Below are 23721 nucleotides of genomic sequence, written 5' to 3'. Positions count from 1 at the left end.
TCTTGCAGCTGAAACTGCACCGTGGACTGAGCTGGTATTCTTTTCTTGTCCTACAGTGCTAAAGCAAAGCAAACAAACAAAAATTTTCTCATTTACATGGTGATAGGACCATCTGCTGCCCAAGTAATAACCCAAAATAAAACAGTCCTTCAGGCGCCGCGCTGGCCGGAGCCGCGCACGTGCAATGCGCACACTGGCGTAATTCACCCACTGCGAGGAGAGAGGCTGCCTTACGTAAAGGCCTGCCCTTTTCTTTTTTTTACTTTTTTCTTGCTGGCTACGCAGTTTTTCAGTGCTCCCAAAGGCTGTTTTATTTTTCAGACTATCTTTAACCACAGACAATCTTGCGAGAAAAGTACAAGTCTTTAAGGCTAATGTTACAATCCAAGCAGAAGAGCTAGTCACACAAAGAGAAAGGATTTTCGAAGCTTCAACTCCTTTTAAATGACACATTCATTTCTGCAGTTTTTCTGCTACAAGCAAATGAAGAACCTCATTCTGTATTCCACTGAACACCTCAAATCCCCTTGACAGTCAATGAACATCTAGAGTCCAAATTAATACAGAATTAATCCCCAAGGCTGGACAGCAAAACAGGTCAGGAACCATCCCTGCTACAAAAGTCACTGTGGAAATCTTGCAGCAGGTCAACCGAAACCAGGCTGCACTTCACTACTGGTTTTGTAACACAAGTTTTATTTTCAGACCAGTTTCCCTTAACCAGCTCTGACCCACAGTATAGCATTAGCATAGCTGTAAGTGCAAAGACCTAAGCTATCCTGATAAAACCTACAGCAAGTAGGTCCACCCATACTCAGAAGCAGGGCATTCCTAGGACATTCTTCTAACCAGATTCTTAGCACCCTTCACTCTCCCAAGAGTCTTTGGAGGAGTTGATGGTACTTGGCTCCTGGGGCTTTTAAGCCTTTCCTTTTCCTTCCATTGGGGAAAAAAAAGAAAAACAAGGGAAAAAAAAGAAAAAGGAAAGAAACAGAGAAAGTCAACAACACAATGCTCTCCTACACACACACACCCCCACAGAGAGGAAAAAGGAAAAGGAAAAAGGAAAGTTGTACGAGGTGCCAATCATCTGGAATGAAATGGATTTTTGAACAGACAGTCATATTTGGCACTGTCAGCAAAAGCTTGTGGGTGGCCCTGTGTCTCTCTGAGCCTTAATGCCCTTTTTACATCGGTCATTTAAAAACGTCCCCCGGAAAGTTCAGCTGTGCTGCTTCTGACATTATTTTCACAATGCTGCTGCTGAATGGACTCGATGGAGAGATTCGCTTCTCCCTCCCGAGTTCCATAAAGCACTATACATTAGTGCTGTATTCCATTTGGCCTTCAAGTAGCATTTTTATGGTCCATGCAGATCCACGATTATTTTCCCTTTTAAAAGAATCAACAGAAAACAGAACTCTCTGTTGGAGAGCATGGAAATTAAAAACTATTGGATCTCCCAAACCGACTCCTACGATCCTCAGGCAGAAGACCGGGTTAAAGGGTCCTCACATGGTTCTAGCTGCATTCTCAGTACACCACTTTTATGAAGAAACCACAGCTGTAGAAATTCCTCCGGCATGGCGTGGAATCCAGAATCGGGCAAGACATTGTCATAGTAATGATGGCTAATAAACTTCCCGTGCAGGTCCACCGAGAATGGCCAGAAGCCATAAATTGTTACTTCTTCACACAGACCAAGGGCGGCACTGACTAGGAAAAGTCCTGTGGAAAGCCGTTTGGCATGGATACCTTTGCTCTTCCAGAACTTGCCAATGTCACGCAGGAAATTGGGATTGGCGAAAAGGACCGCCTGCTTGGCACCAAAGTCCTCCAGGGTGTAATAGACTCGTAGGGAGGGTCCTGTCCCCGTCTTCATCGAGAAGGCTGGCATGTAGATGTAGCTGTGGTTATACACCTTCACACTGTCCACAAACGCTTTTCGAGACCACAGCAGATTCTGGAACCTGTAAAACAACAGAGAAAAACAAGTTGGTCACGCACAGGTTTTCCCAGTCATTTCAAAATCTAGCTAAAAGCTGCTCTTCATACACATATTTACAATTACCTGCACACCTTTCTCGAGCCCAGAGAAAGTCCAGACAAACTTCTGACTGTCTGACACTGCCTCTCTTCTAAAAACATAAACCTGAATAGACAGCTGAACACTCTCTGGTATCCTGCTAACTCCAGAAACCAAAACATTTCCGATTTAATCTTTTCAAAAAAACCCTGAATGAACACTGACAGTTTTCCTGAAAATCAATCATTTTTAGTGACATTCTTCTTTTTGATCAAAACCCAACTTATTTTTTCAGGCACAGGAATCTTTAAAAGAAATTTTAAAGTCCGTGTTGTTCTTGTTTCCTAAAGGCATACTAAAAAAGAATCCAAGTTATGTGCTGAACAAGCAATACCAAGAAATATTTAAATAGAAACTTTGGACTTATAAAACTTGTAAGACTTGTAAGAATTGTTTTTGTTACGCCTGTATAGTGATTTAGGTTGCACTACCATAGTAGTTAATTCTCGTTCTGGAACTGAGAGAAATCTCAAAGAACACAGTTTGTTACAAACAATAAAACAGAAATCAATGAATTGTTTAGGACAAGTGGCACCACAAAAATTTAGCCACAGGCACCAAACAGTATTCAGAGTTGGTGTTTAAGATGGCATGATTTACACACTGAGGAGGTTTAAAAGCAGCTGGTATTTGTAGCATGCAAGTTAAAGGAGAGACTAGTTGGCAACTATGAGGGGGGCAATACATAGGTGCAGATTATATCTCTAATATGATAGTCTTCTCACCTCTTGATATAAAAACCACATCAGGTTACAATTTGTTAAACTGCCAATAGCTATTTGCTGATGTCTATTTTATCCCTGATGTTAGACTTATGTAATACTCCAAAACCAGTATCCTGTCAAGACTATAACCTTTCCTTGCCATATTCTTCTGGATATGCCAAGAGGAACGAGATGTTTGGCAGGAAATCCTAGGCCATTCACACACCAAAACCCGGACTGATGTTTGACCTGTCCTGACGTCTGACACTAAACAAATCACATTTCAGTACAATATTAAAGTATCCCAAATATGTATCATTGGATGTAACTGATATGGAGGTCAGTCAGAGCCACGGGTAAAATCCAATACCTAAACCACAAACTTACTAAGTAACAGAAACACTTGCTGTCCTGGGGTGTTGACTGCATCGGAGGGTACCTTTGCATGAGCAAGCCCCTATGATTTACTCTCGATAATCTGCTTTCTTTCCAGAGTCCACGTAATCTTCAGATCACCAGTAAGTCCTCCCCGCCTTTACGACGCGACAGTATCTATAGACTTCAGCGTGCAGGCAAAGTTTACTACATTAAAAGCCACTTCTGCACACGCCTCACACGCACTCCTTTCATTGCAGCTGGGTTGCTCTCCTGCATGTGATCCCTAATTTCTCCTCAGCTCCCAAGTGCCCGTCTTGCCCTTGTTGCTGCCTCCTCTCTCTCAGTTTCCTGCAGCTAAGGCAAATGTGTCATGACTGATTTCATAGTCATGCAGCAGAGGAGTCAGAACAAAAAACTTGAGACAGCAGCACTGGATTTTTTTCCTTTCCCTGGTGCAGGCAGAGATAGGTATAAGAATCCTTTTTTAAAGGATTAGGAAGAGATCAATTTTATGTATAGACGTCTTTGAAAGAACATCAAGAATTACACACACAGCAGGATACACAGGTTTAAGTAGGGTGCCAGATGACCTCAAGAAGCACCAGATAAAATTTCAACTGAAACAATTGCCAACAAAAAATACAGCTTCAACAGCATTGAAATGTCTCATGAACATGTGCCAGGTTTTTTCAAGTCTTTGCTTTGGCAGAAAACTTGAAATATTCCTAATAAGTTGAAAGGTTTTGTTGACATTTTCAACATGCAATATTTGGTCTCCTGATTTGCTACAAGTTTCTTTCAAAATTTCCTGCAAGTGGGATTAGAATAAAGCTGTTTTGAAGCAAACTGCCTGAAATCTGCCTGGGTCTTCATTACTGTTTTGCTCTGCAGATCTGCTCCTACTGCATGGTGCTATTTGCTAATGTAGACAAAGCCACTGTCTTCCAAGCAAATCAATTCAACCTGAGCATACAAAACAAAACAATAAAAATAATTTCATAACTTATTGCATTTGGCATTCTTTTCTGTAGAAATTGTCAAGACACAGCTGAACATAGAAGGCCAGCCAAGACCAAGGTGCCCTGGCAGAAATTCATTGTCTGGCTCATATGGGCCCTCTCACTCCGTTACTATCAGACCTTTAACTAAGTGTTCCCCAAAACAGGCTTTACCATCCTCTCTTCCTAAGGAGCAGCAAGACAACCTGTCAGATTATCAGGTACAGGTTGGGTCCATCCTATCAAACTTGTTCCATTTCCATCAGGACACAGTCACTGAGGGCAAAAAAAAAAATCCCTAGCTTAATACTTTCAGGATTTACCTAGGCGCTTGCAGCCTCAGCATCCAAACCCTGTTCTAATAATCCTAATTGCTTATAAAAGGTAGAATAAGACCAGTAGCAGGCTTTCAGACTATCCCCCTCCCCATAACTTGGGACATCCACTGGGCGGTGGGAGATGCAGGTTCAAACTTCTTTTCACAGTAAGGCGAACTGGAGCACACAGCTTGATGCGATGGGGTCCCTGCACCTTGATGGAGGGGAAAGCAGAAACAGGTCCTCTGCCACTCCTGGAAGCCGGTTTCACCATGTCCTTTCCCACTTACAGCTAGTTAACGAATTTCACTTCAAATGGCAAATAGATGTGGTTATTCTAAAACTGCATTTTTCAGCAAATTTACCATTCACAGAAAAGCACTGCGCAGCTCTAGGATGAATATATTAAAATTGCTCAGATACAGTCACAGAGGGCCAGGGATTGTCTCTGAATATTCATTTGCTATCATTGCCACAACGCATTTACGTTTCTTCTAGATCTCCCCAAATGCCTTAAAGTAACGAGAAGTGACCGGCACTGCCGTGAGAGCGGTGCCCGGGAGGGACTCCATGCAGAAGGGACAGCATTTGTCATGCTGTTGCAAACTGTCCTTCAAGAACATCATCACCTCCCAGAAACCCGTGCCTCATTCAAATGATCTGGATCGCAGTGTCGGCAGGCATCGTGCCCAGTTCAACAGATGGACATTATACAGGTGGCCAGGAGCCCATGTAGAAGCATAAAACATGCTGATTATGGCTGGTCTGATGGCCTAACACAGCCAAAAAGCTGCTGCCCATCTTGCACTCCTCATGAGGGGAGATATTAGAAGCAAATGAAATTTTCTGTTCCCCATTTGTAAAAATAGAAGCCCTGTCCAGCTTTCTGACATTTCACAGGCTGGTTAGAGGCTGAGAAATCTGGGGATGAACGTTGTGCATCAGCAAGTTTCTAGAAATGGTACTAGAAGCTCAAGTGTGTTTTCCTTTAGCTCCCAATCCAGATAAGGATTGCCTGCAGGCAACCCCATTCCAGCAGTGGCTTTGGGGTTACCACACCGCATCCATGCCAGCAGACAGCGAGGAGGCTACTCCATGCCTGACAGAAAGACCAGGAGGGCTTTTCCTCTGGAGCTGACCAGCTCTGTAGCGCACGTGTGAGCATGACAATATGGTTCCTTCCTGCTTGTCCTGGCATGGACGCCGCCAGCCTGGTGCAGTCCTCGCATCCAGATGGGCAGAAACGCCTTCCCTCGTGCCGATCCTTGCCCAGCCTTCTTTGAACAAGGAGCCTCTGGTTCCTAGTGAGAGCTCGCCTCTACCTGACATGCTTTCAACACTCGGCACTCTCAGTGGCACAGCCCAGAAGCTGTGCAGCTCCTCCCTGCTCACGGGGCTTCAAAAGAAACCCATCAAATGATCCAGCCCCTCATGCAAGAGTGCATCTCCAGTGACGTTATCTCCCCAGCTCAGCTCTGAGCAAGAAACAGCTGAACAGCTTTCAGGGTCATCCTCTGACTTTCTGCAGTCAAGCTCACACAAATGCATGGCAGGTTGCCAGCATTTAGGTAAAACTGGAGCTGGAATCTCCCGAGCCCTGAGCAGCACCTGAAGACTAGGGGAATTGCTCAGTGATTTGCAGTAATGCGTCCCGGCAGCTTGATGGCAGCCCGAAGAGGTGCCGATGATTGTGATGCTGGTGAAAGCATATCACAGCATGTTCAGCCCAGGCGCTTCACTTCCACTACACTCATTAATGGACAGCGAGCAAATAAAATCATCAGCAACACACTTTTGCTGTCAGGTCCATATAACAGATCAACTTAAAAAGCACAACTTTCAACAGGCACGTGTAAGCACAGCTGCACAGGTATCAGAGAAATAATTTCCTTGATACCAGCTGTAGAGTTCCCTCAAATGCTGTGCTACTCTTCCAGAGAGAACGATGCATCCAGGAGAAAACTGCCACAGAACATTGCCATGACAGTACAATCAAAGACTACAGAGCATTGAGTGTTTTGGGTTTTTAATCTGTTTTTAAGGTTCTTATTGATGTTCTTTAGCAGATACTCGGGGACAGGACTGCTTTCTGGTACTAAGAGATGACTTCCAGTAATCACAAAGAATTTGCTGCAGTGACATTGAGCTAACCCGCTTGCAGATAATAATGGCAGCATTTTCTCGCATCTTGGTTTCTTTTTGATGTCCCCAGAGAGTCACTACCTCATGCCTGTGATGATATCCCAGTCACTTACTGTGTTGGCATCTGCAAAGCCACAAGTTCAGCATTCTGGGTTAATCACAAGTTGACTTATCGGGAAAAAAAAAAAAGATTGAGTAATGAGGGGAACAGCTCAGATGCTAAAGAAATAGTGTATTATTTTAAAATTAAGACTAACAGAGCTCAAGGGAATAGAGCAAAAGGCATATAAAGACTTATGTATTTGTCCCTAAGGCAAAGGATAACCTTACAAAAATTATTTAGATAATTTGACGTCAGCATTAGCCAAGAATGATTTAGCAGTTTGCTGCAGCTGTTGGAATATGCTTACAGCTGGGGTCACAATAAGTCAGCTTGCAACCACACATCTGAACCTCCACTGCAGAGACAGAGGAGTTTTACTGCACTCATTTCTCAGAGTGCTTTTATGCTTTCAAATAGCGATGCCCTCCTTAATGCCCTGTGCTCTGATTCATAGCATGCACTTCTTGATTATCTGCCCCTTTGGGGCTTGTGTAGCCAACCTTACTAAAACACAGACTGTATTTGAATTAACAGCATACGAGTTTCCATGTGCTCATTCTCCACACAGGCACTTTTGGCATGTATTAGGTGCATGGTAAACCATTCTGCTTGTCCACACAGGGAGCCAGAAACGAGCACTTAAAGTACTGTAAATTGACCCCCTCTCTTATTTTATCCCAACTTCCCCAACTACACAAGCCATTGTTTACTTAGCCTAAGGATAGCTACCTGACTTAAGATTCAATTATAATCCCATTAAAGTCAATGGGAAAACCAACTCTGGTCTCACTGGAAGTATGCTCGGAGCCTCAGGAAAAAAAAATCAGGCCTGCAATGCACTTCAGAATGATTAGAAAAGGTATGAAGTAACATGAGCAATCATAAAGGCTGATCATTAAACCAATAAAATTACAGATGCCAAACGTTCTCCATCCATGCAGGAGGCTTTTATTCCTGTGGTAGATCCCAGTGCTTTGCCTAATGTCATGTCAAACAGCTTCAGCATGAGGGATTCTGCCCTGTTCTCACCGCAGGCCCCTCCACAGGCACCACGGTCACCCAGTCAAGAGCTCCTGGCACGGATGGTGTGATGCTATTCCCATCTTTTCCTTTCCCTTTGCTCTCCTCTCTTCCCACCTGACTGCCCTTTGTGGACCCAATGACAGCAAATCTTCCACTCAGACTCTCGGCGGAGACGCACGCTCCTCTCAGGATATGACTGTCTCCAAAACTCACTTCAGCTCATCCCTCGGGCACAGCCCACAGCCTGCTGAGACCTCGCACTGCCTCCTCAAGGCTTCCAACCTCGAAGAACCTGTGCTTTCCTCTCATCTCTGGTCCCAAAGATTAAAGACAAACAAATTAGCCTGATTCTCCTTTTTATACACCTTTTCAATGGCTTTTCCCAGGTCAGGGATTCTGGTCACTCCCACCATCAGCTCCAAAGACCCAAAACACACTCTTTCCACAGTGACTGCAGACTACATCTTTCTCCACCAGCCTGTTTCTTAATGACATGCTGTCCTTAGCATATGACCTTCAGAATAATTTGATGCACTCAGAAAGTCCAGTTAAACATTGCAGAGGTAGGCTCTAATCCCCATGAAGGGGCAGGCTCCCCTTTTGACTGAATTCAGTATTGATTAGGGTTTTTTTTTAAACCTCCACCCATTGCTGCTCTTACGCTGTCGCCCTGGGAATACTATATATAGTGCCAAGGGAAAGCTGACTCTCTGTTTTTCAATGGAACACAGAGCTGTCCTATACACCAAAGCAATGAAACATTAAAATCAGCGTTCACTGGTATTTTGGGACTGTGTGTGATCCTTATTCTGCCAACTCAAATTAGAATGTGCTTTTAATAGCTACTCTTTCCAAAACCAGCAGAGCTAAACATCAATCCTTTCTGTTATCTGACAGCTTGAATCTTAGCTTTCAAAAGATGAGCTGTTCATCTTAGTTTGACTCTTCAAAGATTGTGGCTGCTAAAGTCACACACAAGTGGAAATAATATAAAAGGATAGCCAGAACAGCATGGCTGGAAACTACTTGTATCGTCAAAATGAAATTGCTGCCTAGTATTTCTAAATCTTCTGAATACTTCACAGCTTTTACAGCTGAAAGTCTGGAGGATAAGACAATAGACAACCAATGAAATCAGCTAGAAAAAAAAGTTACAGAACTAAGCCTGATATCTTTAGCATTTAATTTCACTGGACTGTATGCCAGAGCAAGCCTGTGAGAAGAAACGTAACCAGATCACACATTTTCCCAGGTTTTAAGGGGAAAAAGAACTGCAACAAAGCCCAGATAGAATCTTCAGGATATTTACTTTTGATTCCCTAAGACAGGCTGCTGAGTCTTTGGGACAGCAACCAAACAGGAACAGAACAGCGCCGTATCTCCTGCACGTCTAGGTCTTTTACCCAACTACTGTCCAGACATAGGTCTCTGTAGATCACTGTGTGCAATAGCACTGCAGCAAACACAAAGCTAGTAACATTATGCTTTCCTGTCTGTTCATGGCCTTATGTGCTTTGCAACCCAAATATAAAACATACCAAATTATTACAGCCATGAAAGACCTATTCATAGCTGAGAACACTTTTGCTAAGTCTTTTGAGTTTTCTCTTTAACATCATAACATCCTTCGCATATTAATAATTTGCAAATGTCCATGAAGGTGACATTCAACTATATCCTCTCTTCAACCTCTTAGAGCTCTTTCCAAAGAGAACTGGATAGAGAGAGAAAGCAGCAATGTTTGAACTGAATGTGTTTTCTTTTTAAAGATGCTCTGTGCTACAAAAAGTGCAGACTGAAGAGAAATTATTTAAAACAGCAGATGCTTCGACAGGCATTATGGCAACAACTGTAACTAGGATAGCCTCTTTTTTAAGTATATGAGCACCTTCTTTACATTATAGTACATGTATCGCTGGCAATCTCTGAGATCATGCCACATGGCCTGCAGCTGGAGTGCAGATCCCTATTAACACTGTCAACTAAAAGCTTCGTAATAAAAACAATTGTTCAGAGCCCATAGGAATATGTGGTGCATGTACAATATTTTAAATGGGGTAAAATCAATTCACACAACTCTAAAATATACAAAAGAAGATCTCTGTATTTCCTCTATTAGTCACTCCCTCTGGGCAACCTCACCTGTTTTGCATCCCTAGGGCAATGAGCATTGCAAGTGAGCAATGAACTAGTGGCCACCCGAGTATAAGCAGAAGAGGTGATAAATTGCTCTGGAGCAGTTAGATTAGCAGAAGCCAAACATGAGGCTAAAAAGATAAAAAAAGAGAGAAACAAATAGCAGTTCGACAAACAAGGAAGTTCCTTCCAGTCCCTGGCCCAAGAGCTCATGTCATGGAAATGAGCCAGGAAAATTCAAGCCAACCCAAGGACTGCACCTGTAGACCTCGAAGCCACTACATTCCGTGAGCTTTCAAAATGTCCCTTCTGAAGAAAAAGACTTTACTTTCATCTAATATCAATTTACAGCAATATTTCTCAGCAATTCTGGTGCTGTTCAGTTATGCCTAGAAGCATTAGTAGATGCTTCTCAAGGCTTCCAACAGTGTTTGAGATGAGTTAATTTGCTGCACGCTCTATCTTTGAAAGAGCCCACCCTTCACTCTGCAACTCATACGCGGACACCTAGGGAAGAGTATGAACATGACCAGTACATTTTAAACTGCACATCCAAGTATTTTCAGCTCAGAAGATTTCCTGATACTGGTGTAGTTTGTCAATGCAGTAACCCCAGCGAATCTTACTTCCAAATATTTGCCTAATCTCTTATTCTCCACATCCTTCTAATCAATTATTTTACCAATACCTTCCCTCTTATGCCATGATTGCCTTGATCCCTTTGTCAAAAGCCTTTTAAAAATTTAAATAGACTTTATCTACTGGATATAGATTACCCTTATCCACATGCATCTATTCAAAGAACTCCAAGAGTTTTACAAGGTAAAATTTCCCTTAGACTCAACAGTGCTGACTCTTCACAAGAGCACAAGAACACAAGAGGTGTTCATTAATATTATCTTACAATATAGTCTCTACCAATTCAGCTGATTGATAGAGATGTCAGGCTTACAGATCTACTTGAACTATTTTTAATTTGAACTATTTTTAAACACTGATCCCATTTTTAACACCTTCCAGTCTTCAAGTACCAAGGCAGTTTTAAGTGAGGAAGTACACACTACTGTTCTTCAGCACTCATCGGTGAGTCCGGTCCTGCCAATAAGTTCCCATCCATCCTGTATCTATACCATAAATTCTCTAATAACTACCTCAGTTTCAGCCTGCTGAATCTCCCCATGGACACAGGGAATGTCCTCAGTTTCTTCCACAGTAAACACAGATGTGAACACAGATGCAAATAGTTCATACAGCCTCCCTGTGTCTTCTCTGAGCACTTCTTTTACACCTGGTCATCAATTGACCATACACACATGGCAGGTGGGGCGTGGGTGTTTTTTGCTCTTTTTTGGCTTGAGCTGTTGCTGGAAGGAGGATGTAGCATTAGGTTTTCATTCCTCTAGTTAGTTCTTTCTGGAAACTTTTTCTGCCTGCCACATAGATAAAATATTTAATCAGCCAGAGCTTATAATAAATTCTGTTTCCTTTGGAAACAACTTCAGCTTTTGGTAGGATGTTTCTCTGTTTCCATTAATCTCCCTTTTCTTTGCCCTTTAGTGATGTCAACTTCCTTTTACCTTTTCTTAAGGCTTGATAGATGCTCCTAGCACTGTGCTTCCAGTATGGTACCCTTAGGAGAGTCCACTATTTTGAGTAGATCATCCAGATATATTTTCCAAGATGTATGGTGTTTAATGCTGAGAATGCCATTTAAACTTCTTTTCAACACGATTAAACTGCCAAGGTTTCTCCTCAACTGTTAGTACAGCCTGTACTCAATTTAAATTGCTATAGCTAGAACACTCTCGACGACAAAAAAAAAAAAAAAAAATCAAAGTACAGATAGCTGAAACATGCTGGAGCTTTTGCTAATCTCTTTAACTGTTTTGAAACCTGTGAAAGTGCTAGAGTTCCTTCACCTTTTTTCCCCTCATTAACTTCATTCAAAGGAGATACAGTGTAAAAAAAGTAAAAACCAAACTTTTTTTTCTTTTAAGGTAGCAGGAAATAAATGCTATTTGCTAGGACAAAGTAATACTTTTGAAAGGCAGTGCATGTCACTGAGTACTTTACAGCCCTCTATGCACTGGCTGAGGAAAGTGGAGCAAAACATTCCATTCCCTATTTCTCTTAGTTTCCAAATGCCAGAGGAGGGTCAGCGGCATTGATACTATATTATATAGGAGCAGCTTTGTAACTGTAGTTGGTGTTCTTCCCGTGTCACACACCTAGAGGTGCTATGCCTCTTGTTTTATATAATACACCATAACTCAGATGTGGTCCCACCTTCTCACATTCTGAAATACCAGGCAAGAAAACCTCTCTCTCTTTTGATCCCTACCTCAGTGAACAATCAGTAACAACGAATTGTCAGAACTGGATGGAGCTTGACTCCAGAAGACAACATTGGCAGGATATTTGCCAGGGCAATGCAATCTCAGATATCAGCAATGAGTGAAGAAGGGTCTTTCAATCCCTCTTGTTAAAGCTGGACATACAATACTCATTAAATCAGAGAGGAAGACAAGAAGAGGGTGACCATCTAAACTGGTGGTGGAGTCACCGAGCCTTCAGGCCCTCCCTGTTTAGTCACACAAGCTGGAACAATATCAACAGATGATGCTGATGGCACCAGCGCAGCATGCCCCTTCAGCTGATGGTTAGGACTGCCTCCTGCTAGATGAGAGATAGAGGTTTAAGTCCTCTCACACAAGAAAAGGGAACAGAACTTGGGCCTACCACAGCTTCAGTGACTGAGGTGATTACTCGCCTCTCATAAAATATGGTATCTGCCTTGGCCGATTTTCTGAACCGAGGTCTTTCAACTGTGTTGTTCAGCTGAAACTACTCAGCCTGGTTTTGTAAATCGTTTGGGGACAACTTAAACTATATTATCTGGAAGTTTTAGTCAGCAAAAAAATACATCCAGCCCTAGCTTCATTTCTTTTTATTTGGCTCAGGTCTGTGCACCAATTCCCTTCGTGAAGGTGCCAAAACATTACTGCAACAGGAGTTAGACTGAGGTGACCCACTGATATCACATGGGTTGTGGAGGAGATGGTAAGCACCTTACCAACAAGTGCTGTATGTAAAACTATGGTCAAACTATAAACTTGTGGGTTTGTACCCCTTTGAGCTATCTTTTCTCTCTGAAACCCAAAGAACATCAGCTTTTACAGATGTTCACATGCAAATGCTTAAGGTAAGTAAGTTGCCACCTCCTACAGAATCAAGAAGATTTCTTTCAGATTCAGGCAGCACAAAAAATAAGCTCCTTTTCTTTAATGCTCAGAGTAATTAATACTGAATTACAGTAGAAATTCTATCAAAGGACTTCTGACAATCACATTAATACTAAATAACTTCCACATGCTTTATGCTTTCACCAAAGATATGAACACAGATTAAGCCATTATTTTAAAGTATTACTGAATAATCAAACAGGAACAAAAGCTACCATTAGTGGCTTGTCTCCCTGAAACAGCAGTAACACATTACCTGAAAAAACTTTAGATTTGGACCTAATAACCAGGCTAAAGGGTATTTTGGAGTGAGGAGGAAGGTATGGTCTGGGGTCTACAGCACAAGTCAGAAACAGAAAAACAGAATACCTTAAGGGCATCCATTTGATAAGGCCAAGGTATTTTTCAGATACGGCCAAATTGTAGGTTTGAAAGTAGCTGTAAATGTCAAGTCTGTCAGCAGCTCTGAAGAACCTGAGTTTGGCCATGAATCACAGGGGACAAACAACAGCCACGGCCATAAACTCCCCCTTGAGGAAGTGGTTATGCTTCCAGAAGGTTTCCAAATGCCAGAAGGATCATTCAGTGATCAGTTGCTTTGGCTGATAGACCTTTACGTCCCTAGCAGCTCAGTACACGTATTCCCAAAGCAGCTAATCAAACAGTACAAGTGGTGAAATTCAGCCTCTTGCTTCACAGACAGGGGCCAGAATAGTTTGTACAGTGATGTGCAATACTTGGGAGCTATTGCTGAGGTTTTTATCCAGAGGTTTTATCTAGATAATTATTTGGAAAACAAATACACTTTTTAACCAGCAATGTATTTTTATCTGAATTTGCCTCAAGGCCAAAATTTCCCTTCCCTAATCTGCTACTGTAGTAAGCCACAGTGCTGCTTTGCTTTACCAAGCTAGAGTCAGGAACCTTACGTGCTCCAGCAAATCTAGCACTTCGCTTGTAATACCAAGTCCTCTTCAGACTGGTCCTGCTTGTTATAAAAATTAGACCGTTTTTTCTACCTCCCCCCACATCTGCATTTTTTATGTTAAAAAGAACAACCTAAGGAATGTCACATTTTAAAAGATTCCGCTATTTTAAACATACCTTGAAAGGGAGTAGAAATATGATTATTAAGGTCCTGTGTTGATGCTTTAAATTGACACAATTTCCCTGATATCAGCAGATTTACACGAACTTTCATCAAATGAGTATATAGGTCAGTCTTTATGATATCATATGCCAGATATTTAAAGGTTCAGAAACCACTAGTACACTGCATTATTCAAGAAGCACACTGTGAATATACAGCTAAAGACAATGATATTATCTGGATGCACAAGGCTATGGAGATGATTCATTCAGCATAATCATTTGCATTCCTGAACCTTGGATGTTTAATGTACTAGCAGAAATGAGGGATGGCAGCAACTATGCTGGAGCATGAAGTGAGAAAAAAAACTAAGACAGCACACTGCACCAATGCTCTGGCAGAAAAGTCCCGCGGGTTCTGTTCCAGCAGCTGTACCCAGTTCCATTTCCAACTTAATGGACCTAGGAACGTGGAGTCAAAAGCGTAAGCAATTTGCACGAGGCCATACTAGCGTGCCTAATGAATTTCCTTTCAGAAAGCCAGTTGGCAAAAACAGTTCAGCCAATACATGCCAGCTAGTTCTCTGGTTTATTCTTCTCAATGCCATTCTCTGCAGTCCCAAGTAGTCCCAAGCGCTGGAGTACTAGGTATGCACAGGGCAGATGCATGACCTAGTTCAGCTACAGTATACCAACCCCCAGGTCTCTTGGGACAGCCCAGCAGTGGTATCTTTTTCAGCACAATCTAATTTCAATTGTTTGTGAACAACTAACTTGTATGTAGCAACATGTACAAATTTCCCCAGCAGACAAGGGAACAAAGGCGCAGGTACAAAGGACTGGAGGGATCACCTGCGTTTACGGTGGCTGAGTCAGGGACATGCTGCAGATGTTCTGGCAGAGCTGAGATGCCAGAAGGGAATCCAAGGAGGAACGGAGAAGAGGCAGAGCAAAGAGCTTGTTGGAAATCCTGCAGTGTCAGCACTGTAAGAGATGCTGATTTCAGAAGGCTCTTTAGAAGCTTCCAGCAGTCCTGAAATGCTTCCTAATGTCCTGTAACTAACATAAAACCTGTAATAAAGAATCAAATGCTAAAACTGTCAGATGTTCAAAAAAAAGCAGAAGAAATCAGGGACATCACCAGTGTCCTCTTGCCTCTAAACTATGATGATATTTGCTATAAAAAAAGCTCACAGATGATTTTAAAAAGCCATCTGTGGCTTGTACTGCAAAATCTATGAGCAGACCCACAGTTCACACTAGCGACATGGAGAAAAAACTTCTTGTTCAGCCCAGATGCAGACATCCGTTTTCTCCCCACACTTTCTTTAAACTATTTCTGCTTTCCAGCTCAGGACTCCCAAGCTCCAGCTCTCAAACCCCACCCAACACAGTTCCAAACTCGGCAGTCTCAGTTGGTAAGACTGGATGGTTCAGACCTGCACAAATTGAGACACACAACGTCAAATGTATAGGCAACCAAGTGCAGCCATACCATCTTCGCTGTCTAAGCCTTGTTCTAAAAATTCTCCTACCCGAGAGAACACCAAGAACTTGTGCAAGTATCTGTTTTCAGGACGACAGTTTTGTACAGCCATACCTTATAACTGCTGGGGATACAGTGCTGTAATAGTGCTGAGAAATTTATTGACCCTGTTAAACTAAAAAGGACCTCAAAGCCAGCGGAAGTGCTGGATTCCTGATTGCTCACATAGCTTAATGATGTTAGCTCACTCTTTGGCTCTGTTCCAAGTGCTCCAGCTAGTTCTCTCCAAGACAAATACGCTACAGGGACTCAATCAATGTCCTTGAAAGCCGGTCTGTGCTGCTCGGCACTGGAGCCGTGAGTTGGTCCCTAGCCCTCTCTATTTACCGGGGTAGCTATGTCTCCGCCACACGTCAGGTAAGGGAAGTGCAGTGCAGTGCAAGAGAGATGAGGAACAAGCCACATTTTGCCATTGTCACAAGCTGTCTCTGGGATTACAACTGGGAGCCTAGGGCAGCACTGGGAGGCAGCCAGCAAACCTGTCTTCAGGCTGCGTAGCTTTACTAGCCAGGAACAACCAGTGGGTCTTACTGATGTCCGTACAAGTCAGTCTGGGATCTTACAAGGGAATTAAAAGCAAAGCCCTGAACACTTTGCTGCTGCGAGTCCCCACGCTGGTAAAAGGTTTGTGATCACGCACGGGTAGAGCGCACACAAGGGCTTACTGAGCTGGGCCTGCCAAGGGCAGTGCTTTGCTTTCCTGTCAGGTTCACATCTGAAACTGGGAGTAAACTTCATGCTCCAGATATTACCTGCAGGAAAAAAACCCAGGGCAAGGCCACCAAAGGCTGGGGAAGGGCAGAGCACTGGTCTCGCTCCAGCTGTACCAAGCTCTTATCTCAGGGAGGAAGGACCCTAGGAAGGACAGTAAGTGAGTGCCTCCCTTTGAAGGATCACAGTCGTGTATTCCCCACTCTAGCAGGAGGGGACAGAGAATTGTATAATACCCTTTACAGCACAATCTGTGCACTGTCAACAGTTTTTTACTTTATTTTTACATTTATGCTGAGTATGTTGCTATATGCTTTCACATGCTTTCAACTTCCATATGCGTACAACCTCACACTTAAAATATCCTGCTTATCATCTTTCCCAATTTCATTTCCTTTGGGAAAATTCCTGCAAGATTCAAGTAGCCACCTTCTGATTTGCTGCCCTGAATCATGAAAAAAAACCTCAATTTTCTTCCATGACAACATTCTGAAACTTCACAGCATGATACAGTTTCTGATATAAATGTGATAGATTAGCAGCCCATACCCTCCACATAGAAACCTCATTAAAAAAAAAATCTTTGTCGTCTTTGAAAACCAATGACGATAAAGAATAAAATACTAGGATCACAATACTCAAATTCACAAACGCACAATTTAGGAAGTTATGTTACCAGTTTTGTACTTCTAAATATACAGCAGTATTTTAAATAAAGCTCTCAGATAACTCAAAAAATTTAATTCGTATTAGAAAGCTCGCTATTTACATTTCTCTAACATCAGCCTTAAGCATTCACAGCTAAGCCATAACTTACCGAGAAATCTAGTACATAAGAATAGCTTATTACAACCATAATGGAAGAAGTTACTTTCTCATTTTCCTTCCACAAATCCTAATATTTCAGTGGCATAAAACTTTTAAGCATCTGCGCTGCTGTTTGTGCGTTTGATGGAAGGTTATTGGCTGTCGTTAGGGAAGTACATATTAGCTAAGAAATCAATTAAAGCTGAAGAGATAATTTTGCTAAGGGTTTTTCAGCTAATACACTAGGAAAATTCTCCCTGCGACCCAGGAATTGGCTACATAGGTAAATAAAAACTGTTCAATCTATTTTTCCATCTCCCTCTAGTTTCAGAGTCACTTGAAACTACTATTATTTTTCCATATAAAAATAAAACGCGTAGATTCAAATTCTACTTTTAATTCATTCTGGGGAAATTTTTCTTCCATGAGAACCACATTATTCTCTGCCCTGTTAAATTGCACTACACATACTGACAGCTTGATTTTCTCCATCCTGCTTTATCTTTCAGAAGTACCATTTGGTTCCCTCTCAGCGCAATGACAGCTTTTGGCAGGTTTCCGCTTCCTCTTCCAACAAACCAGCTATTGTGGAAAAACGATGAAGCAGAGATTAAAAATTCCAGCGGATCAGCTTTAACCTACCGAAGTGCTCCATGTATCTTGAAAATCACTGTGCTTTCACAATTTACTCTTTCAAATCAGAAATTAAAAAAGAATCACTGCTAGAGAAAAAAGAAAGAGAGGAGGCAAGGAGTAGAAATTAAGTATTAGGGTGGCACATCTCTCATTTAACTTATTCCGTAGAAGTTCTTGCCTGTAATGCATTCCAGACCAGATGGCAGAAAACTGCCATAAAAAACTGATTAAAACAAACTTCCTCAAAAAGAGTGACTGAACTTAGTACAAAAGCAGTTTTTGCCTTTTGCTATGTTATCCAGATGAAAAAGACAGAACTACTTTCAATCATTGAGCTTTTCCCCAAAAGCTACATATGATAGAGAAACTCAACCTTTAAGTTTGAATGTGTCTAACTTAGCTGGGGAGATTACTGTGGGAAGGAATACTATTCCTTTACTTTTACAGAGAAGTGCATTCGCTGGTATAAAACGTAAAGACAAAAATCAGATGGGTTTAGCTAACAAGAAATTCACAGTGGATTTATTGCCTTTTACTAAAAAAGCATGAACAGAAATCATAATTCATTATTTTTGTAAGTAAAACTACCCTTCTTAAGAAAAAAAATCTAACTTTTTACTGCTTTTTCTTTCTGTTATTTTTGAGAAGCCAAGAAAGACAGGGAGGAAGCTGAGTTTTCTTATGTCTTACACATCACCAGCTCAGTTTCTTAGTAAGGATTGCGCCCACCTCCCGTTTGGCTGTTTCTGGGCAATGGATCTGAGCTCAGCTGAAATGTATTATTCTTCTTGCAGAGTATCAGAAGAGGATAAAAACAAGATTGCCAACATTTTTAAATCACTCGCCATGTGCTGGAGATTGCAGGATGCTTTCCTCAAAGGATTTTTCAATTTCCTACTGTGCTGAAGCAGTGGAAGAATCTAATGGGCGAAGACAGGAGACACAATCTGAAAAACAGGATTAAGCACCTATGAATGCCACTTGCACTTGGTACTAAATCTGGATGGGTTCATCAAGGCAGAGAAAAAAATGAGGATCCTGGAGGCTAGCTTGAGTGGCAAATACAAAAGAAACAATTCATCATGAACTTTGTGTTTAGAGGTACAAAAAGGGATTTTTGTTCTTGGTAGAATGCACTGATTTCCGGCACGTACTTCCCCTCACATTCTTTCCCCTCATGTTAGTCTTTAGGATGTTTCTGCCTGGACCTTTGGTTATATTGGTCAGCATAAAATATAATTTCCTCTTTCTACTCCAATCTACTATTTTCAGCTGCTACCTCTTTTTTTTCCGGTGTTGTTGGAACAATTGCACAAATCTTTCTACCCTGCCTGTCCTCCTCTCTCCCTTAACATGTATCCATCTGGTTCTTATATACTCCTTCACTATATACTTCAACACCCAATTTTATAAAAGCTTTTTCTTCTTTAAAGTTCATATAAAGAAAAGATACTACAGGGTTTTATTTCTTTTTAAAATTGCTTTTTAGTTCCTAGACAAATCAGGAGGAAAATAGGAAATGTAAGGGTATGTGGAAGGAGACTGTCTGCTTCTTTAAGACTATCTGGTCAAGGACCCGTTCAATAAATAAAAAATAATAATAATTTAAAAAAAAAATTTTAAAAAAGGGATAGTAAGAAAAGGAGAAATCCACAAACAAGAACATACAGGGACACAAATCTGACCAACAAATGATAATGGAGGCAGAGAGGAGAACCAAACCTGGTCAGTCAGACTGATGAGGGAATGTGAGAACCTGCAACCGGGAACGCAGCAGCCACGTCCCTTCAGCCCGGGCAGAGAGCCTGGTCCCCTGGTTCCCAGGGCACTGGGCTGGGCTCCAGCAGCGAGGGGCCTGGCCAGGGCTGTGGGGGGAGGTGGCTGCTCCTAACACCCCTTAACAGGAAAAATATTTTTCTTGCCTTGGAAAGAAAAGAATAAAACGTTTCATTTTATTCTTTTATTTTCACTCAAGCCAATAGAAAATGTTCTGTTTGCATTTGTTACCCTGCATGTCATGCTTATCTACAGATGCATCTTCAATACATCCCAGAGAGGGATCTTATCACGTTCTGCAATACAAAATCATTTCCTGACCTGAGATCTCCTGACTGCCATCTTTTTTTTGTGTTTATACTTGGACCTTTTCTTTTTTTATGCTTGCTTCTGGACTTTCGGTTATCCTCGTTGCAGACCATTTAGAAAATGCCAAAATTAACTGATTTTTTATTGAATAAACTACTACTGTCTTGAAGAACTTGTAAACCATTTTTTCACCTTCCAAAATATAGTAAATTGTATTTTTCAATGAATAAATTATTCTTCTGGAAAATGTACCCCAGTGCTATCCAGAAGCTGCAGCCCCACCACCAAGGCATGGGAGCTGTTTGTAATAAAAGAAGTAAGTTATGGATCCCAAACCTATTTCCTATACTGTGAAGGGCAATAATAATCCAGGTTCTGGAAATCCTTTCAAGACAGCTACATTCAAAATTATGCTCATGATATTAATTAATGCTTTATAACCAAAGCATCAGAAAGACATAGATTCTCTGATGAACGATGAACACAGCTTCAGAGCTCAGATCAAAAATCAAACCTTCATCTTTTGTCCTTGTCCACCCACCCTCTCCAAATCACAAACATTATATTAAAAGAAAAGACAAAGAAAAAAAAATACGTGGCTTAAACTCCAAGGACACTGGGCATGGACAGCCCCAGAAGAGCACCGGACTAAGAAAATCAGAGCAAGAAGGAGCCAAGATTGGTCAGTGATTAGGACACAGCTGTCCTACTGCGTGCACAGACACACCAGGAGGAAAGCACACTCCGAAACAAAACACTGCTGCCCTAAATAACAGATGCTGTGATAGCCAGGGACAAGCTGCTCAGCATGTGCATGGTGGCTGTTGATGAAGAAGGCTAATGAGGAGGAAGGCCAGCAAGACATGCTCAGATACTTGAGAGGTGATAGGCTTCCTCGCAGACTCTTGCAGTTCTCTGCGAACTAGAGGCAGAAACTATGTGCACCTTTAAAAGTGGATTTTGCTGGATTAAAGCTGTCACTGGTGCAAATCATATGCACATTTCTGATGAACAGGGTATAAACAGGGAATGTTAGTGAGCAAGTAGTCCTCATAACCCTTGAATTGCTGATCCCAGATGCAAGCTCACCCATGCTGGCTGTATGGCGGGGAGCAGTCCTCCTAAGTATGTTGCATCTTCAATATGACTGAGCGAAAAAGCACTGCATAAAACCCATGCCTCATCAGCTCAATGGAAGCCAGAGAAAGCTATAATGAGGCCAGAAGCTGACATTAAAATGCATGTAGAAACAAACAGCTCAGAGATAGTGAAACACTGAAAACCCCGACATGCTCTAGAAACAGATGCCATCGAAAAAAAGAGACAACAACTTCTTTCAAACAAAAGGGTCTGATTCCACTCCCAGAGAGCCCAAAAAGAAATTCCTATTGCCTTCAGCATACAGGAATACACTGCATAAATCAAATTGGTGAGAATTGTCTGGAAAGTGAAGCTGTCATCACTTGACAAAAGTGGACTTATTATCCAGCTGCATCATTGTCACACCAAGAAATTCACTGGGATGAAGTTATCTAAACCTAACAAAGATTAATTCAATATCATCCTGACATATATCCCAGGTGAATGTACTTTTGAGATGATATACATCAGCCTAGCTTGAGAGATTGCATTTATCCTTGTAAATTTAGGGGATGATGGATCGGTATATTATGCACCAGCAGTGCACCCTGAACGCGTTATGACAAGTAATCTGCTTGCCAGCAAAGAATAAAGCCTTATCTAATGCCGGGATCTTACACCGAACGCGTTGGTCAGCCAACAGAATTATTGAAAACGACAAAAAGTCTGCCAGCACAAACACTGACCACACGCAAATCCCCCTGCTGTGCCTAAAGTGCTGAGGCTGCACCTCCTATTGAAAGATGCTATGCATTTCACGTAGTTACACTGCCCCGATTTGGGACCAGGGAAGTGTGCTGTGGGACGGGAACAATGGACCAAACGCTCGCTGCCTGAGCAACGCTGCTGACGGCATGGCTGACTTCGGTGGAGTCGCTCCGGGATTCTTCTCAATTAGGGCACAATTAGTCTGGCAGCAGCATTTTGAAACATGCACGCCTGTCAGGGGAGGGAGTAAAGGAAGAGAAGAGGAATCTCTGGGACCTTCTCCAAGCCTTTTGGAGTCAACAACAGTCTGTCAGCCTCACTAGACCCTGTGCAAGAAATGAGCCACAACCCCTAAAGGATGGCCACTACTTAAAAAACCTCCTTCACCTTTAACTACTTAGACACATAAATAAATATTGAAAGGCCATGTTTGGAGATGCCTATCACGCAGAAAGCGACAGGAATGATGAAAACAAACAATTTCACCACCAGCACGGTGAAAACACTGCAGCTGCAATCATGAATAAAAACAAAGCCCCATCAGCACAGCCTGAAAACCTGCTTGTACAGCACAAGCGCAGGTGGTCAAAGATCAGGTATAATAGCGTCATACCGGTTTTTAACTCCCCAAGGCAATGTCTTGCCCAGCAGATGGCCTATCCTCTTGCTTTTTCATTGCTAACACCTCACTTGATCTGTTTAACACACTGTCCTCACTTTGCAAAAAAACCTGCACTGTGCAAAATTATCTCTACCTTAAAGCACTTTGAGCATGTTATGAAATGAGGTAGCTGCACGGACTAACACCAGCTAGCAGATGCAGACTATTTAAATGGCTAATCATGTCTGTTGCAAAGCTGGGGTTGTCATATAATGAGACAAGCAAAAGGCAGAGACGAAAAAGATGCAAAGGATACACAGACCACCTACGAACAGGCTGAGGTCAGAGCCACAGAAAAGATGCTTTGAGAGATGCAGCATAAAAGCAGAGTGAGCAAATTCCCAATAAAACATCAAAAAGCAATGCTGTGGAAATAAATTTTTAAAACTAGCAATGTGCAAACCACAAGGGAGTCACAGGTTGAATTCAGTTTGAGAGAGGGTGAGAAAGACAGACAAAGGTGACCTAAAATGACACAGGTTTATACGTAAGCATAAACACCTTTCAAAAATTTCTCCATTGCCTTCTCTGGGCCATGGTTCATGCCCAAAGGCTCCAAACGTGGTAAGGTTTCTCTGAACCTTTTCATGCTTTGCTAACATCTGCTAGCAAAATCTTTTCTCTCTTTTCTAGTGCTGAGGAACATTAATCTAGACCCTGCAGGCCACCACTGTCCCTATGAACTATGTGCTGGCCCCACACTGAACAGTTAGCTCCATCATCCAGCCGCCTCCTATTTCATTAAGCAGAACCATAGGGCCAGTCAGCTGACAGCTTAATTAAGAAAAAGATGTGCTGGTGCCTATAATTCTACAAACATTGGTCACGATGAACTACGACATTTTCCCCCTTTGTTTTCTAGCTTTATCACTATTATCACGCTCAACAAGCGGTGTCTGAAATGGTTAGTATAGTGTGTCCCCAGCACAGGCTCTGCAATGAAAAGTTTACAGTTTAGGAAGGAAAACAAAGCAGACATAAACACTGTTGAGACACCAAATAATATAGAAGAAACATATCTCATACAGCTATAACTAAAGCCTCACAGAATGTGAAGCACATCAGGTATTTTTATACTCTTTTACTGACCCGGCAAAAACAAAAGCCAAAGCAGTAGCTACACAAAGGAATTAAACCCTCCAAAATGTTGCAACTAAAGAGACATGTGAAAAAAAAGATTTTTAGGAGATTTTGCAAAGAGCTTTTCAT

The 23721-nt window shown here is 42.0% G+C and overlaps 1 protein-coding gene across 1 annotated transcript in view; it reads right to left on the bottom strand.

The window, feature by feature from the left end:
• Positions 1 to 272: 272 nt before the first annotated feature.
• ST8SIA1 (ST8 alpha-N-acetyl-neuraminide alpha-2,8-sialyltransferase 1) overlaps positions 273 to 23721 on the bottom strand; it is a 125945-nt gene continuing 102496 nt past the window's right edge. The window contains exon 5 of the mRNA XM_075160736.1: positions 273 to 1970. Coding sequence (XP_075016837.1) covers positions 1484 to 1970 — 487 coding nt within the window. The 3' untranslated portion in view covers positions 273 to 1483. The remainder of the gene's footprint in view (positions 1971 to 23721) is intronic.

The sequence above is a fragment of the Calonectris borealis genome, chromosome 1, assembly GCF_964195595.1.
Source record: "Calonectris borealis chromosome 1, bCalBor7.hap1.2, whole genome shotgun sequence".
Lineage (NCBI taxonomy): Eukaryota > Metazoa > Chordata > Aves > Procellariiformes > Procellariidae > Calonectris > Calonectris borealis.
This window is presented reverse-complemented; position numbering and strand designations above follow the sequence as displayed.